General features: G+C 42.4%; 2 protein-coding genes across 4 annotated transcripts in view; one reads left to right on the top strand and one right to left on the bottom strand.

Moving 5' to 3' along the window:
* Positions 1 to 362: 362 nt before the first annotated feature.
* On the bottom strand, positions 363 to 5,304 carry tnni1c (troponin I, skeletal, slow c). Of its 3 annotated transcripts, none has more exons than XM_010890435.4 (9): positions 5,267 to 5,304; positions 2,863 to 2,897; positions 2,776 to 2,779; positions 2,550 to 2,591; positions 1,872 to 1,913; positions 1,637 to 1,768; positions 1,440 to 1,529; positions 1,106 to 1,288; positions 363 to 957 (listed from the first exon to the last, which is right to left on the bottom strand). In XM_010890435.4, exons 2-9 carry the CDS (start codon positions 2,871 to 2,873, stop codon positions 859 to 861), a joined length of 603 nt encoding a protein of 200 aa, XP_010888737.1. In that variant the 5' UTR covers positions 2,874 to 2,897; positions 5,267 to 5,304; the 3' UTR covers positions 363 to 858. The 3 variants fall into 3 exon arrangements, with proteins under 3 accessions (XP_010888737.1, XP_010888735.1, XP_010888738.1); XM_010890433.4 differs by lacking the exon at positions 5,267 to 5,304 and adding an exon at positions 3,126 to 3,269; XM_010890436.4 differs by lacking the exon at positions 5,267 to 5,304 and adding an exon at positions 3,126 to 3,269 and having other exon boundaries at positions 2,863 to 2,881.
* The window catches only part of c2cd5 (C2 calcium dependent domain containing 5), a 32,409-nt gene continuing 19,262 nt past the window's right edge, over positions 4,188 to 17,334 (top strand). The window contains 11 exon segments of the mRNA XM_029114940.2: positions 4,188 to 4,526; positions 5,202 to 5,310; positions 8,100 to 8,186; positions 8,303 to 8,474; positions 9,013 to 9,108; positions 9,281 to 9,436; positions 9,841 to 10,072; positions 12,004 to 12,027; positions 12,029 to 12,162; positions 13,848 to 13,936; positions 15,965 to 16,073. Of these exon segments, the coding sequence (XP_028970773.2) occupies positions 5,221 to 5,310; positions 8,100 to 8,186; positions 8,303 to 8,474; positions 9,013 to 9,108; positions 9,281 to 9,436; positions 9,841 to 10,072; positions 12,004 to 12,027; positions 12,029 to 12,162; positions 13,848 to 13,936; positions 15,965 to 16,073 (1,189 nt within the window). The 5' untranslated portion in view covers positions 4,188 to 4,526; positions 5,202 to 5,220.

Below are 17,334 nucleotides of genomic sequence, written 5' to 3'. Positions count from 1 at the left end.
GATTTTCTGGATTTTTGTTTTAGATTCCGTCAAACATACAAAATCAGCAGGGGATCAAATACATTTTCCCTCACTGTATATTATACTAACATTCCTTGTCCCTCTAACTAACAAAGAAAACCAGTCGGTTCCTACTGTAGAAAAACGTAGTTAAAACTAAATGGATGTTAAATGATGATGTATTGCAAAAGAGCACAAGGACCTCTAATCGTGGATATGGAACTGTAAGGTTCATGTAAATGCAAACATACGGTTTTGACATTATACTTTAAGTTTCAGATCTCAGAACTCTTGTGATGTGTTCCTCTGTCATGACTCAATAAGCACATCCCATTACTTTGTTATTTTTATTGACACCCAGTATTGATTAAAATGTGTTTGCATAATATGGGCTTCACATTATTATTTTTTTCATCATAACTGACCTTTTCAGAAATATGATACAGCTCACATGTAAAGGACAAGCAAAAAGGTAACTTTATGTGAATAACTTATTTTGGACCAAAATATCAGATTTGTTTCAATGACAGTGCCTATGATACTATAAACATTTATCAACATGTGTATACTACATACACATTAAAATACAATTGCAACTTATAACTACATTACGTTTCACACCAACAGCACACTGCCATTTACTATATTCACATTGCTTACACTTAATTTCTGTTACATCCTGTTTGCGTCTGTATACAAAATGTTCTGCTAGAGCCTTTGTGGAATAAATACCACCCTGTTGATTTCAGTCAGACACAGAAGATTTCCTCCTGGTCCCTATCACTTTCTTCACTCTTTCTCCCTAGTCTCTTTTTCTTCCCTCTATAGTTTTCTCCCCCCTTTTGGTGAGGAAGCTTCTTATTGGCCAGTACCAGCGTCAAACATCTTCTTCCTTCCCTCCATGCCAGACATGGCCTCTACATTCTTCCTCCAGTCTCCCACCTCCAGGTTGCTCTCCTACCAAGGAAAGACAGTAACACATCAGACTAGAAAAACAATTCCTAGTGGGTCAGAATCAGAACATCTGTTTCATTGGTAGATCCCATTTTTTCTGTATTCTAAAGTACGTCGGTCAACCAGTCTGTGTTGGTTCTTCTCTACACACCTTCTCCTGTTTGATGTCCTCTTTCTTTACAGACTTGAGGTTGGATCGGAGGTCCAAGTGTTCTTTTTGTTTGGTGCCCAACAGAGCTCTCATCATCTCTTCTGCAGATACTCTGACCTTCCTCAGAGCTGGCTTCTTAAACTTACCCCCCATGTCCATTACCTTCAAATTCAACTCATGGATCTGCAGTATAGGTAGGGGAGATTAGTAAATGGACACTGGCAATTAAACTAATACATTTAGGATCACCAATTACATTGAGTACAATTGAGGGTGTTTTTTCACATAGGTGTGGATTTGTGTAGTAGGTGTGAATGTGCAAATGGTTTCATACCTCTTTGCTGTTCTTGTAGACTTTGGCTTCACAGTCATAGCGCTCCTCATCCACTTGCTCAACCCTGGCATGAAGCTGCTCACACAGTTTCTACAACCAACAAACAGTACGTTGCCCCGGTTTCTAACAGTATAGTACTGCTGTAGTCTGTATTCCTTCATGCACCTCACAGATTTGCTGTAGATCTTATCACTTGCCTGCAGCTTCTCTGAGGATAGACCAGACAACTGCAGGGGTGGGAGCTGCTCCCTCAGGTAACGAACCTTCTCCTCTTCTCTTGCTTGCTTCTCAGCCTCCAGCTCTTCCACTGCACGCATCAGCATCAGGATCTTGTGGTGGACGGAAAGGGCGTTTTTTCTATTACTCTGGAGGGAATAGTGGTTGTGTGTTGGTGTGTTTTCATTTGGGTGGACCAAGGCTTGCATAGGTTACCTTTAGTGACAGCTTGCGAGAGGCCGGGATCTTGGGCTTGGGCTGATAAAGAAAAAAAGAAAGTAAAATGTAATGTTATGTGCTCTCAGGCCCACACCTGTATAAATTAATTGTGGATTTTTTCCCCCAAACAGTTGGCATATGTAAATGAAAATATACCTCTAAGAGAAGAGAAAGTTGCTATCTAGCAACAACACTCATCTATACGCCACACATTCTTACCCCACAAAAAAAACATACCTGCCCCTCCACACCACATGTAACCTTAGGTTTTACAGTCCAACACAATGTTTCAAGTGGACAAAAATTCAGAACTGTTATACATTTTGGGAGTAGGTTTTCATCAAATTTGACATCCGAATAAACAAGCAATAAGCCTATCCCATACAGATCTATCTCATAGTTATAAAAAGTTAAGCAAAGTAAAACAAAACAACTGAACTGCAAAACATTTGAATACACTTTGGTTAAGAATGTTCAAAGGCAGGAAAGTTAGCAGGACTTCCTCAGACAGTCCTAGCCACACATCATACCTTTTCCTTGAAATAGAAGGCATAATGAGAGTAGAGCCAACAGTTACACTGAGGACTTGAGTGTCCTAGGAGCTCTTTTTGGGTTGTGCTGGGAATTCAAGACATTTCCATTGAAACAGGGGTACAGTAGTTACATTAGATTTACCTTGCTGTGATCCCCCTTCGGAGCCATGGGCCTGGGAGCATCCTGAAAACACACATACACAGGTACAAGTACAGACACTCTCAAAACATCTACATTTTGATTTACTTCAAAACAGTTGGTGAAAAACTTACATCACTGCAATGGCCATGTAGAGTTTAAGGAGGGAGAGAAATCAAGAGAGAAAGAAAGAAAAAAAGACAGAGAGACTGACAGTTGGTGCATGAACATCACTCAAATAGTCTTTATAACAATACACTATTTAGACTTCAATAAACCCTGGGTATGTAACAAAATTCAGGAAAGCAGTACTTACTCATCAGCCATTGTTGAACCTTTCAGGGAAGCAGTCTGTTTAGTATCAGAGACATGAATCAGAGAAAGACATCCAGGAGAAACTACAGTTGATGCAATGTGGCATACATGCTAAAGTTATGAGTAATGAATGAACATGAATCTAATGTAATCTAATTAACTCTCCTCCTATCTGTACTATAAATGGCCAGCATAGTAATGATCCATTTTGGTTTATAATACTTTTTGATTAATAAAAAGTAACAATGTACTGATTTTCCCTACCTGCTTTCACTACTGCTGTTATAAGCTTTTGGAGTGAGGGTTTTCAAACAAACTTGCTGTCATTGGCTGGTATATATAGTGTGCATGCCAGCGCACACATACACCAAGCAATGGGATTGGCTGATGTGATGCATGCCGTTCCTCCCATGGCATATGGATGTCTGTTAATCAATCAGTCCATTAAGCACAATCGGTAATTCTCAATTGAAAGTACATGTTACAGATTTTTTCCCCCCCAATTGATCAGCTATGCATTTTGATCAAGCTAACTTTGTTTTCTGGTAAGATGCTCTAATGTCTAGGTCACCTGCTGCCCCAGCCTGAATATATGTGCGTGAGAGTGAAAGGTAGTAAATATAGGCTATACTACGAAGTCACAGACTGGGACTAAAAATTGGTTCTGACATTTCTAAAACACTAGCCCACACTTTGCAGATAAGGATTTTTTTGGGTAAAGAATACAAAGTAAAAATGGTCCACTGGTCTAAAAATGGACCAATTTGCCTGAAATGCCAGATGGCCAGTCTGCCCCTATTGGGGTATGTTATGTTTAGTCAACAGCAGATGTTACAATGTGTTCTATTTATTCAGTAACCTTCTGTCTAGCTATGTCTGTCCTCCCTAACCCCATTATTCTGCTGCATCCTAACCATGTCTGTCACCCAAGTGTTGCCACTGTAGATCATGCACAGGTGACTGACTGACTTTATCATCTAGTCATATGATTGAGGCCGGGTGTTGAGACAAATGTGGGCTTGGCCAGCCTGCGTGTATCCTTGGCAGTTCCATGGCAGGGTGAAGAAAATAGATTCCAAGGATATGCAAGTTATGTATATGTGGCATAGAGATTAAAATACCTGTCTGGAACTGTTTGAAGAGCGTAAGAGAAATTACCAAGTCGGATGTTTTCAATCCTGTACATTTAACTCATATTTATTACATAACTTGCATATTACTACAGTAATCTACTAACGTCACCTCTAGCTTTTACAGTACGATATATATTAGCGATGGCAAAAGACAAAGCAAATTGAAAACGTTTGAAATCCCGCGCACGATTTGTTGTGTTGACCACCTTTACTTTTCACCGGATGACGTGCCACTGTAGCATTTCATTCACGCTACCATTTTCATACTTAGCTTTAGTTAGCCAGAGATGCTAGCCACATTATGTTAGCAGTCAGTTTCTTGATACTATGATTTAGCTAATTATGAATACAAAAGTGACGTGGTTTAAGAGTGACTATTAGGCACATATCTGGACTTTTATACTTCAGTGTTTGAGAGGAGACCCCCTTGTCATGTTTGGGAGAGAGGCGAAGGTCAGGCGCGCGGGCTGTCAACAATGTCTGGCTGAAGACATCTGCTGGGTACCCAGCGTTCTCGTATGACATAGTCCTGGTAAGGAAATTAAGTGTCTGACAACATAAGCATGGCTAGACAGCTTTCTGTATCTGTAATGCGGTTTGTAAGACAATTACATTTCAATGTTTTGTGGCGACCCATCCACACAGAAATAAAGCGGTTAACTGTCCTGTAGTCAGCTAAATTAGCTAGTAGCTAGCTAGCTACGAATCTCTGTCTACTGCCACGCAGTAAAGCGAACGTTAGCTAACGTATTTTCTGTTGTTGAAAGCTGTCCATGATTAGCCAGATAGTTCGCTATTTAGGTTAGTTATCTTGTAATAGCCAGGAGGCAATATTTGTTAAGCGATATACTCCGTGGCAATCCGAGTACCACTGCACAGACTAGAACAGCTAAACCAGATAACTTCCCTACAGTAGCTACTGTATTAATTGCAATAATGGTACTTTTAAAGAGGTGAAATTGAATGTAGAGCGAGCAATGTGTGCTGATTACTTGGAATGAACATGGAAGTAATCAGACTATCTTGGTAGGCTCATGGCTGCTCAATCTGTCAACTGTCACCAACATATGTCACATAAATACGTGCCCATGTCAGAGCTAAACAAGATTAGTAACAGTTCTACTTAGTAACCACAACCGCACTGTGATAGTAGGTTTGCATTTTGTTCAGTGAAATTATGATTGACCTTTAACTGAAGCATCTGCAGGTGAAGATAAAGCTAAATCATGCCCGGGAAGCTGAAAGCTAAGATTGTGGCTGGGCGCCACTTACCTGTCATGGACAGAGCCAGCGACCTCACTGATGCCTTCGTAGAGGTGAGCATGGTGCACTGGAATTTTACACTGAAAATACAAACTAACATGAAGTCAGCATAATCTTTTAACCTTGTCAACTGTGGGACTATGAAGAGGTCGGGTCTGAATCTGAAAGTTGGGAGCGGCAGTTCCATGATGTTGTGGTGGATGGTTGCTTCAACAGGAAGTCTGTGGAGTGTGGAAAGGAGCGGGGTGACATGGGAGAATATGGGAATGTTTAACATAGTTGCAGGGGTTTGATGCCACAAGTAGAGAGCAATATCAACAGTGATTTGCAATGGTCTAGATGTGAGGTGACAAAGTACCTGGATTTGTATATGCACTGCTTCCTTTGTGAAGTAAGGTTGCTCTCTATGAATGTTGTAGAGCTTGAACCTGCAGAAGCTAGTTGCCGTGGTTGCGGAGAACGTCAGGGTGTTGTCCAGGATTTGCACCCTGGGAGGGGGACACGCGGTGTTGTTAACCATGATGGAGATGTCTTTTATTGGACATTTCCCTGCAGGCAGAGCAGATGTCTTATAGGGTTGAGCTTGAAGTGGATAGATATATGCCAGACATGCATAAATACATAGGTTCATAAATAAGGCATTCATGAATACGTGACCGTGGATTCGACTGGAGCTCGAACCCACTGCCATAGCAACGCAGTTACACTTGTTTACACTTTATTAGTTACAGCAGCAGTTACACTTACATCACAATATATTAAAGATTATATTAAAGAAAATAACTACATCCCAAATCAAATATTCTTTCTAAATAAATTATTAGCCAAATTAGCAATACCGCTATATCAAAGATTACTTTATTTTCATTGAATTATTTAAAAAAATCTAACTGAATTCATCGAATTATCACCCAGCCCTACTTTACTTTGTTTTGGAGTGCAGACTTTATATTTTCAAGGACAATCTATTAATTCTGTCCATGGAAGGCAACCGTATTTTATTTGACACTCCAAACCCAGAGTTTGTTGGCCGGTTGGACCGCAGTCTGTGTGACCCCTGATCTAATTCAGAACTGCCAAAAACTCATACTCAGCTGCAGTTGCAGCTATAACATTGGAAATTGGTGTTAGACTTGGCTTTCAATCAATGTGGGAGAGGAAACGGTGGAGATGCAGTATATCTGGAATAGCATAGTGTATATATAGATCGTCTTTGCTTTGCCGTTCAATTGGCACCAGTAGTCAGTAAGCAAGGAATTGACTGGAAGAGACATGGTGAGAAAGACAGGGCACGGTGCTTGCTGCAAGCATTCTAGAAATATGGGCAGTTAAAGCTATGTTTGACGAGAGGCAAGTTAACCTATTTGAAGGGAGGAGTAGACATAACCTACTTAAATATTTATTGTCTAACAAATCATATATCAGTCAAATCTGTCAAAAGTTTGGGCGCTTACTCATTCAAGGGTATTTCTTTATTATAATTTTCTTTACTATTTTCCACATTGTATAATAATAAAAACACTAAAACTTGCATCATCAGACCCTTCATGGAAGGTGTTTGACACCCCTTCAAAAACGCGGCTATTCTAAGAGCTACTGCGGTTTTTGTAACTGCAACACATTTCATTAATATAACTTCCCACTGTATGTAAGCCTATATGGCCAGTTCTAAAAGTTAGGGGTAGGCCACACTAACTTAAAAATACAAATTATGGAGAATCTTATAGGACGTGACTGGAAGAAATCATGTTCCAGCATTTTAATATAGCCAAAGACTGGGACTTCCCACGTCATTGGCTGATCTCTCCTGATGACCTGGTTAGTAATTGGCTAATCCTTCCTGATTTCTCTAACCAGGTCATCAGAAATGATCAGCCAATTAAATATACTGAAATAAACTTTAACGTAGCGATGTCCTTAATGCTGGAACAGATGCTACGCTGACATGGAGACAAATGAGATCTCGTTTCATCTTTTTTGGTAATGTAGTTGTTTTTTTAATTATCTTAATTTAAGCAGAATATAAATGCAGTTACTTCCCCTCTTTACAGCTCAACACTGAGACTTTTCCTCTGACATTTCCCTGATTTGTATGGAAACATCTGGTCAAGTCGACTGTTCCCTACATGTCAGCCCTTCTCACTCAGCCTGCTATAGGACTACCAGGCTTCTGCATGCCACATTCAGGGCAAAGTACCATGTCTTGGTTAAACTACATTATGGTCACAGTGCCAGGTCATTTTAGCTAAAAGCTTTGTTGCCTCTGCTGGAATTGTTATAATAATTTAACAAACATATACACTTGTAATATAACAATAAAGCTGTTTGAAGAATTGCATCAAAAATATTTGTATAAAAAAGAATACACAAAACTGCAGTTTCAACCCTAACAACAAGTTTAACAGAAATGTACAATTCAAAATTTTCCTCTACTTCTCTTCTATTACCACTACCCAAATAAATGCTTTTTAATGAGTTAAAATAAGTTTCACTGTATAAGTTATAATCTAATTTGATCAAGAATTTGACAGTATTTGAATGTCTGCTTAGGACTCAAACAAAAAGTGAACATTTGTGTTTAGCCAACCATTTCTTCTGTCAATCACTTATAGACTTTCCTCTTGCCAAAAAACCTGTCTATTTATTGTAACATCCATTACGCTTGTAATTAGCTTAATTTCTTGAACATGCTAATGCCCACTTTTCTGGTTATTTACCCTTCCCAGTTGGACATCATCGTTAAAGGTTTTTAAATATTTTCATCTAAGTAAAAAGTCTGGAACATATTGTGTTATTATGTCACAGTCATATTTTTTTGTTATTGATTGGTCCTGTTTTACAGGTCAAGTTTGGTAATACCACTTTCAAAACGGATGTCTTTCCCAAGTCTCTCAACCCACAGTGGAACTCAGAGTGGTTTAAATTTGAGGTAAAATGTCTGGATGTTATGTATTAATTTATTTCTAAATAAAATGAGTTAGAGAAAGTATATGTGAAAGGTATAGGATTCCAGGTGGACATGATATGCCCTTTAACCCCTTCTAGGTTGATGACGAGGATCTGCAGGATGAGCCTTTACAGATCACAGTGTTGGACCATGACACTTACAGTGCCAATGATGCAATAGGGAAGGTATACATTGACATCGACCCTCTGCTGTGCAGCGAGGCTGCTACCCGCATCTGTGGATGGTTCCCCATCTATGACACTATACACGGTGCGTTTGTTGTTTTATTCCCCATCTACGACACTATACACGGTGCGTTTGTTGTTTTATTCCTTATCTACGACACTATACACGGTGCGTTTGTTGTTTTATTCCTTATCTACGACACTATACACGGTGCGTTTGTTGTTTTATTCCCCATCTACGACACTATACATGGTGCGTTTGTTGTTTTATTCCTTATCTACGACACTATACACGTGCGTTTGTTGTTTTATTCCTTATCTACGACACTATACACGGTGCGTTTGTTGTTTTATTCCTTATCTACGACACTATACACGGTGCGTTTGTTGTTTTATTCCTTATCTATGACACTATACACGGTGCGTTTGTTGTTTTATTCCTTATCTATGACACTATACACGGTGCGTTTGTTGTTTTATTCCTTATCTATGACACTATACACGGTGCATTTGTTGTTTTATTCCTTATGTACGACACTATACATGGTGCGTTTGTTGTTTTATTCCTTATCTACGACACTATACATGGTGCGTTTGTTGTTTTACTCTGTACTCTCCTTCAGGTATCAGAGGAGAGATCAATGTTCTGGTGAAAGTTGACCTCTTCAATGACCTGAACTCTTTCAGGCAGTCCTCTTGCGGGGTCAAGTTCTTCTGCAGTGAGTTTAGTTCTTTGCTTGCAGGGCTGAACTGGTGACAGTAGGGGAAATGATAACAATGAAATGACAATTCCATTCAATAACAATGAAATGTTATCCCCGCACTGTTGGACTCTTGTCATGTTGTGTAAGGTGTGGTTTTCCTGTGTGTGTGTGTGTGTGTGTGTATTAGCGACGTCAATCCCGAGGTGTTACCGAGCAGCACTGGTGCATGGCTTTGTTGAGGAGCTGGTGGTAAACGAAGACCCAGAGTACCAATGGATTGACCGCATCAGAACACCCAGGGCTTCTAATGAGGCCCGTCAGAGGCTCATCTCCCTCATGTCGGGTACATGAGCCCCAGGGTTGTCCTCTTACACCCCTCCTGTCTGTAGGGCCAGTTGAACCGCATGGCAGAGCCCAGTCCTTAATTCTCTTCCTTTCTGCTAATATGTTTACCCAGTTTACTACATTTATTGCTACGATGAATTGCATCAAATTATCGCCTAGTGTGCCTTTGGCAAGAAATACTGAAAGAAAATATCTTTATAATACCAGGTGTGCTTGATACATAAAATCAGCTCAGAATTCTGACAATAACATTGTTCTATCTAAAGTCAAGGAAGGGGTGCTGATTTATAAATGTGTTTGATGTCATTTTGACGATTTGTGGCCTTTCCAGTGTTAAAGACATTTTTTTGGGGTGCGTGTGTGCGCTGGGGTGCGTGTGTGCGCTGGGGTGCGTGTGTGCAGGCGAGCTGCAGAGGAAGATCGGTTTGAAGGTATTGGAGATGGGAGGTAATGCCGTGGTGGGCTACCTGCAGTGCTTTGATCTAGAGGGAGAGTCGGGTCTGGTGGTCCGAGCCATTGGTACCGCCTGCACTCTGGACAAACTAACCCCTGGGACAGCACCCAACACCAACACACACTCGAACACCGCCCCTGCATCCAACGCCTGCAACTCTCCCTCCAAGGACAGCAAAGAGTGAGTATCGAAAGATTATTCGCGAGCGCGTGTGTGCGTGCGCGTGCGTGTGTGTGTGTGCGTGCGCAACAGTGTGTCTGTGTCCTGCACTGAGACAGTTGAGACAGACACGTATGGCCCCTCCCTGTAACCCCCCCCCCCTCTCTCCGTTTCTGTCTGCTGTGTCCTCTACTCCTCAGCATGATGGAGCTGCTCCAACTCTCCCATGTCCAATGGTTATCCAGGCTAGTCAGTGTACTGTGTCCTCCTGTGTTTGGCGTGTCTGAGGGCTGTTCCTGGTCTGGTCTGAGGTTGAGTGGGTGCTGATGGAATGTGGTCTTTAGCTGCAGCATGTTGTTGGGTTCAGAATGCTAGAGAAGGGGCTTGACAAACCCTTCTTTTCTTTTCTTCTTGTCTTTTCTTGTGCTAACTTTTTCTTTGCTGCAATGTTGTGGTGTGTTGTTGTTGTGTTTCTCTTCCTCTCTGCCTCTGCTGCACACGGATTGGCTCTTCTCTTGCTGTGTTCGTTTGGATTGGTCCACTCTGTCCGTCTCTGCGTGGTGATTGGTTCAGGTCTCCCCTGGCCCATGGATGTCGCTCCACCCACAACAGCCCAGTCCGATCAGCCTGCAGCTCTCAGAGACTGTCCCACTCCCAGAACTTCTCTGTCTCTGTCCCTACTCTGGTCTTCACTGGTACGGACAGAGAAACGGGTGGGAGGGAGGGATGGGGTGAGGAAAGGAGAGAGGGAGACAGGTCTTGACTGGTACAACGAGGGAGTGAGACAGGTCTTAACTGGTACAATGAGGGAGTGAGACAGGTCTTAACTGGTACAATGAGGGAGTGAGACAGGTCTTAACTGGTACAATGAGGGAGTGAGACAGGTCTTAACTGGTACAATGAGGGAGTGAGACAGGTCTTAACTGGTACAATGAGGGAGTGAGACAGGTCTTAACTGGTACAATGAGGGAGGGAGACAGGTCTTAACTGGTACAATGAGGGAGGGAGATGTAAGGAGAATGACATAAAAGGTAAATGGTGGGAAGAAAAAGCCATAGAAAAAGATCCTGGGACAGAGAAACCAGTGGAAAGATAATGAAGAGAGGGGTAGGACACAAGATACCCGCCCAAGCAGGTCCTCCCTCCCATTTAGCCAATGTGTTTGGTCCTCGAGGAGCGGTCACTCAGGGGCCTGTTAGGCTAGGGCCATTTCAGTTCCGTCTGTGTGGAAATGAACTGAAATGTTCAAATCCCCTGTGTGTTAGTCGGGCTCATGTTGTGTTGTGTGTTTCTGCCATGCTCTCCCTCCTTCTCAGTTGGATGTCTGTGTTTGTCTGTATTTATGTTTACGCTTCATGTGCTTGGCTTTTCAGTTCTGCAGTCCTGTCATTTGGCTCCACACACCTATCAGCAACGCATCTCTCACACACACTCAACCCGTGAACATTCCTTCTGCGCGCGTTTTACCTGCTGGACGAGAAACGTAACGAGCGCCCGTGGAATAAAAATCGGCAGCACTGGGTCTAGTTTATTTCAGCGTGCTCTACAGCAGGCTGCATTTATCAGCTGTTGTGAACACATTTAACCAAACAAGCCTTGATACCATACATACAACATCCAATCGCAAACCTTTCTCTTCATCAGCTTGTTATTCATAGTCCACAGGTGCAGTCAGGCTCGAATACTGGTCCTATTTCTATTGGGTCACATATTACGAAGCTAGCCGAGTGAACATTTTGAAACATCGTCTCCGAACCTAGTTATGTGTTGCTGCTCCAGTAACGGCAGAGTGTCTGGTCTTTCGGCATGCCCCTGGTTATCAGGTACCGTTGACCACAGGGGTTGAAGCGCTCTATATCGCCAAGGTTTTACGGGTCTTGATTTCACCCGCGTTGTGTGGCGTCTCGGTCAGAGGGAGAGGTGACTGATGTGTGTGTGTGTTCTCCTGGCAGGCCCGTGTTCAGTGAGGACCCCCCCCCCCCCCTTCTCCGGCCCTCCCACACCTTTCAGAACGCTCCCCTCCTCTTCCCCTCCTCCCTTCTCTCCATCCAAGCCATGCAGTCGCCAGTCCTCCTCCTCAGACACAGACCTCAGTCTGACGCCCAAGATGGGTAAGACCTCACCACCTCCTCACGCTCCTCACCCTGTGTGCTTTTCCTCACCTCCGCCCACCCCACTGTGTTGCTTTTTTCTTCCATCCCATTTCATTGTTTGGTTGATTTCTGTATTCTGAGTCATTGTGTTAGAAACACACACATCAACAGTAGACAACTGTAAAGTTCAGGTGTTGACCACATTAAAACCTGCTGCCGCTCTAAGACAGGACATGGCTCCCCCAACTGGGGGAAATGCAACCTCTTTCTCCTTTTTTTTGTTGTAAAGGATTTATTTTGTTCTTTTTTTTACTTTCCTCTGCTCTTTTCCTTCTCTACCTGTCTTGCTGGATTTTCTTGTTTTTCTCTTCTCTCCACATCTGCTCTTTCTCTCTCACTGTATCCCTGCTGGCTCTTTCTCTCTCACTGTATCCCTGCTGGCTCTTTCTCTCTCACTGTATCCCTGCTGGCTCTTTCTCTCTCACTGTATCCCTGCTGGCTCTTTCTCTCTCACTGTATCCCTGCTGGCTCTTTCTCTCTCACTGTATCCCTGCTGGCTCTTTCTCTCTCACTGTATCCCTGCTGGCTCTTTCTCTCTCACTGTATCCCTGCTGGCTCTTTCTCTCTCACTGTATCCCTGCTGGCTCTTTCTCTCTCACTGTATCCCTGCTGGCTCTTTCTCTCTCACTGTATCCCTGCTGGCTCTTTCTCTCTCACTGTATCCCTGCTGGCTCTTTCTCTCTCACTGTATCCCTGCTGTCTCTTTCTCTCTCCTCACCTTTTTCTCTGCCCCAACAGTGACCTCCTTCCCAGAGAGGTTCGTCTCTCGTCCTGGAATCTTCCTCTGTCCCAGTTTCCCTGCCCACTCCTCCGACTCTCTGCCCCTTCCTCCCACTCGGCCAATCCTGTACAGCCTTGGGTCTTCCCCCAGAGCCAACACCTTACCCCCTCTTCCCTCTGTCCAATCAGAGGGTTCCGTGTTGAGAAAAAGTGTATCATTCAGTGATGAGCTGATGCTGGCATCCTCCGGTAGGAGAGTAATGAAGCTCTGTAACAGTCCTCATTAACATTGTATAACATTATAACTGCCTGCAGGAGTCATCATGCCCAACCACATCCCTTTTAACAAAACACCTGCTACACCTAAATAGTTACGTAGCTGTTATTATAGTCTATGATTGGCAAAGTGTTTGCATGAGGCCTGTATTAAACACCTTTTACAAACCCACCAACCTGGACAACAGCCGGACACATCTCTGACTGCACTTAGCCCTGGTCTCTGGCCCCGATACTGACAGCCCCGGAGTGACCATATCCCCCATGTTTTTCCACCCAACTGTAGGCTTTAAAGCATGTCCCCTTCCTTTGAGTCTCTGTGGTGGCGTAGTCTGCAGCCTCCGAGGTCAGGTAGTGAGGGGAGAACACTTCCACTGCCTCAGCACTCGCATGTGGGTCAATGGGAATGTTGTCACTAACAAAGAGCTGCAGAATGAAATACCTTGTATGTGTTACCCTAGGAGTGTAAGAGAGAGCATTAATTGGGATTTACGTGGTTGTCAAGGTATTCAGGCCAGTCCCAGGCCTAGGTTCATGCAGGGCTACATGGGCTATGTTTAAACAGCCTGTTTTGGATATTTCTTTTCCACTAATTGGTGTTTTGAACAATCAATTCAGACATTTTCTGTTCCTCTCTGTCCTATCAGGGATGGGGAGCGGGGGAAGCGCTGGGAAAGAGGCAGGGCCTCTGAAGACCCTTCTCAGACAGCACACCCAATCAGCTCTGGAGCAGAGGGTACGCTTGTGTGTGCGCATGCACGCACGCACGCACACACACACACACACACACACACACACACGTATTTAGCTGTATGAAAAATTCAGTTGGAGAGGGAGAATTATGTAAGAGTGAATAGAGTACTCTCCATTCTCTTAACTGTCTGAAGAGCATCATCCTCCATAATGTTTTTAATCACACAGTTTTTAATCTGGATGTGAGGCAGTAGGCTTTGACTTCATGGCCACCATTCTTTCAGTGCAGTTGCGAAGAAGGGTTGAACGTTCAGAAGCAGCCTTAGTCCCCCCTGATCAGTGGTTAGAAGCACACCGTCTTACCATGTTGCGAAATCTGTTCCTCAGCTTCTACACATCTTCACGAGAGGGCTATAATCAGGCCTTAAAAATGCCTTATACAGTTGAAAGCTCAGAATTGTTTTATTATTATTGGTACAAATTCACAAAACCTGCAGTTTACGGGCGATGATAATGCTGTTTATTAAAGGAGTAGCTCGGGTGGAGATGATAGATATAGAACCCTGTATAGTGGGTAGGGGTAATCCACTAACCATACTGATAGATATAGAACCCTGTATAGTGGGTAGGGGTAATCCACTCTAACCATACTGATAGATATAGAACCCTGTATAGTGGGTAGGGGTAATCCACTAACCATACTGATAGATATAGAACCCTGTATAGTGGGTAGGTGTAATCCACTAACCATACTGATAGATATAGAACCCTGTATAGTGGGTAGGGGTAATCCACTAACCATACTGATAGATATAGAACCCTGTATAGTGGGTAGGGGTAATCCACTAACCATACTGATAGATATAGAACCCTGTATAGTGGGTAGGGGTAATCCACTCTAACCATATGAGGTCTGGAGCCTGCTAGCCTTTCTTTTCAGCCTCATAATTTATTGCACCCACCGGGTGTCTCAGGTCTTAATAAGTCCCTGATTAGGGTGTTGCAATGAAAAAGGAGGGGAACTGGCTTTGAGTTGTGAGTGAGAAACCATTGACATGCAGAAGCGGTCTGCAAGAACAATCACACAGCTGATTAACAATCTGATGTAAACATTTTACCTTGATCAAACAAGTCCTCTTAATGGTGGATTTTATACATTATTGATTGTTAGTTGTCAAATAGTTACATGTCTCTAAATACACTTATGTCTTAGGCCAACACATTTCTAAGCGCAACCATCCCTGGTGTGTCTGAAATCCCCTGACTTAGACTGAGGGGACACTGTACTACTTAGTAGCTTACTTCCATGGATGACTCCTGTAATGCCTGGCTACTTTAAACCACATATCATTGTATTGTATTACGGCTATGTTAGGGCTGCACAATTAGTCGAAATGTAATCGAAATTGCGATATTGACAAGTGCAATATCCAAATTGCCAATTTGTGCTATTTTCAGCTCCAAAAAAGGTGAATGATATGCGCTTCACGCGATGCAACAGTTTTGCATCGTACATCCTTTCGCAGCCTTTTTCTCAACAGTCCGTCATTGTTTTTCTAGCTGTTGGTGCTGTTTGATATTTTTGTAGATTACTTAAATACCTGGACTAATTTTGTTTAAATATTTGATGGTTTTTCAATGTTAGTTTGAGTTAACGCTGCAACTGCTACCAAAGACATCCGCTTCAAGTTAGCGAGTGGAACCAAGATATTGTCCCACATACACAACGGCATGGTTATTAAAAGTTTCGGCTTCATTGTCGGTGCCTACAAACAAACTTAATATGGGAGAAAATATACCTGAAGGGTTGAGAAATTATGCCTAACCAGCTATGACAACAGTACAAACGCTGCAAACGCCAATGCATTAAACAACACAAGCTGCACCTTCAGATTGGTAATAAGTCTAAAAAAGAAAACACTGAATTTTAACTACATTTTATTCAGTTTATGTAGACTATGATCTCTATTTTTAAATGAGATCATCTACGCTGATAACACCCATTTTTGAAACGGGACCAGGTGGACCTCTGCCCCCTAACATGACCTTACTGTATCCCTGCCCTCTTTAGGAGTTCCCCTTCTTCACATTGACCTGTTTTCCCCCCGGCTTCCTTGTTCACGTTGGGGGAGTGGTCAGTGCCCGCTCAGTCAAACTCCTCGACCGCATACACAACCCCGGTGAGTTCCCCATAACTGCATGGTCCCAGCAATGTGTGTATTCCATGTTGCTCAGTAGCTTGTGTTTCCAGGCTAGTTAGACGTTGTGTCTGCCCTGACATGCCTGTCTTGTGAAACAGATGGAATGGGGTCATCTGGCTTAAGGATCAATAAAGGCTGGAGGGGTGTCACACATAAGGTTTAGTGTGTTTCAGTTCAGGCAACACATTTAGGAGGAACATTTACATTCAGAGCATTTGTTTGGCCTTCTTACCGGTTTACTACAACCTACAACCACCCTTAACCCACTGCAGATTTCATTGTTGGTTTTGAGGACCAAGCATTAGCTATCTCTTGCTAAAACATGAACAGTTAAAAGTAAAACTGACATATTACTTCTGTTCTAAGTGAAACCACAAAAGTTTATTGTACCTAGAAGGCAAACTAAGATGATTAACACCTTTGCAGTTAATGTCTGAGACTATAACAAGATGGTATAATGTGTCTAATGTGAAGTGTATTTCATAACTCCCTTTTACCGAAATAGCACAGTCTTGTAGCCTTTCTGTAATATCTGAAAGAACTGAAAAGCTTATGCTTTGATTAAACAAATATAAAGCCTGGACCCTCAAATACTTCAGGGTGTGTAGTGGAGATGCTCCTCTCAGAGGACCTTGTTACTCAACTACGAGGCTGTTATTGTGCGTGTGACAGTGGAGCAACTTTGATGAAATTATCATATTATATCATACAGATTAGCATGCATACTGTCAATAGAGGAACAGCATTCTATCCCCCTATTCCAAAGAGAAATGAAATGATTTAGTTCAATGCAGTGATATAGCGGTGTTTAAACTAGGGCTTAGCAAGTTTATGTAAATACTATGGTGCCATTTTGTTTGCTATTCTCAATAAATTGGCACAGATTTCCCCCAATTTTGTTTTTGTTGTTTTGTCATTATGCGGTAGTATTGTGTGTAGATGAATGGAAAACACAATAACTGTAATCAAGTATAGGTTACGTAATACAACAAGATGTGGAGAAAGTGAAGTTGTCTGAATACTTTCTTAAGCCATGAACAGCTCTGGAAAAAATTCAAAGACCACTGCACCTTTTTATTTCCTTTCTGAAAAAGTTGAAAGGGAATGTTTTGAGTGAGGAACAGAAGCGTTCAATTTGCAGTGGTCTCTTAATTTTAACCCTTCTGTTCCTCACTCAAAACCTTCCTTTTCGACTTTATTTGGAAAAGAAAGAAAAAGGTGCAGTTGTCTTAATTTTTTC

The sequence above is a fragment of the Esox lucius genome, chromosome 19 (genome assembly GCF_011004845.1).
Source record: "Esox lucius isolate fEsoLuc1 chromosome 19, fEsoLuc1.pri, whole genome shotgun sequence".
Lineage (NCBI taxonomy): Eukaryota > Metazoa > Chordata > Actinopteri > Esociformes > Esocidae > Esox > Esox lucius.
This window is presented reverse-complemented; position numbering and strand designations above follow the sequence as displayed.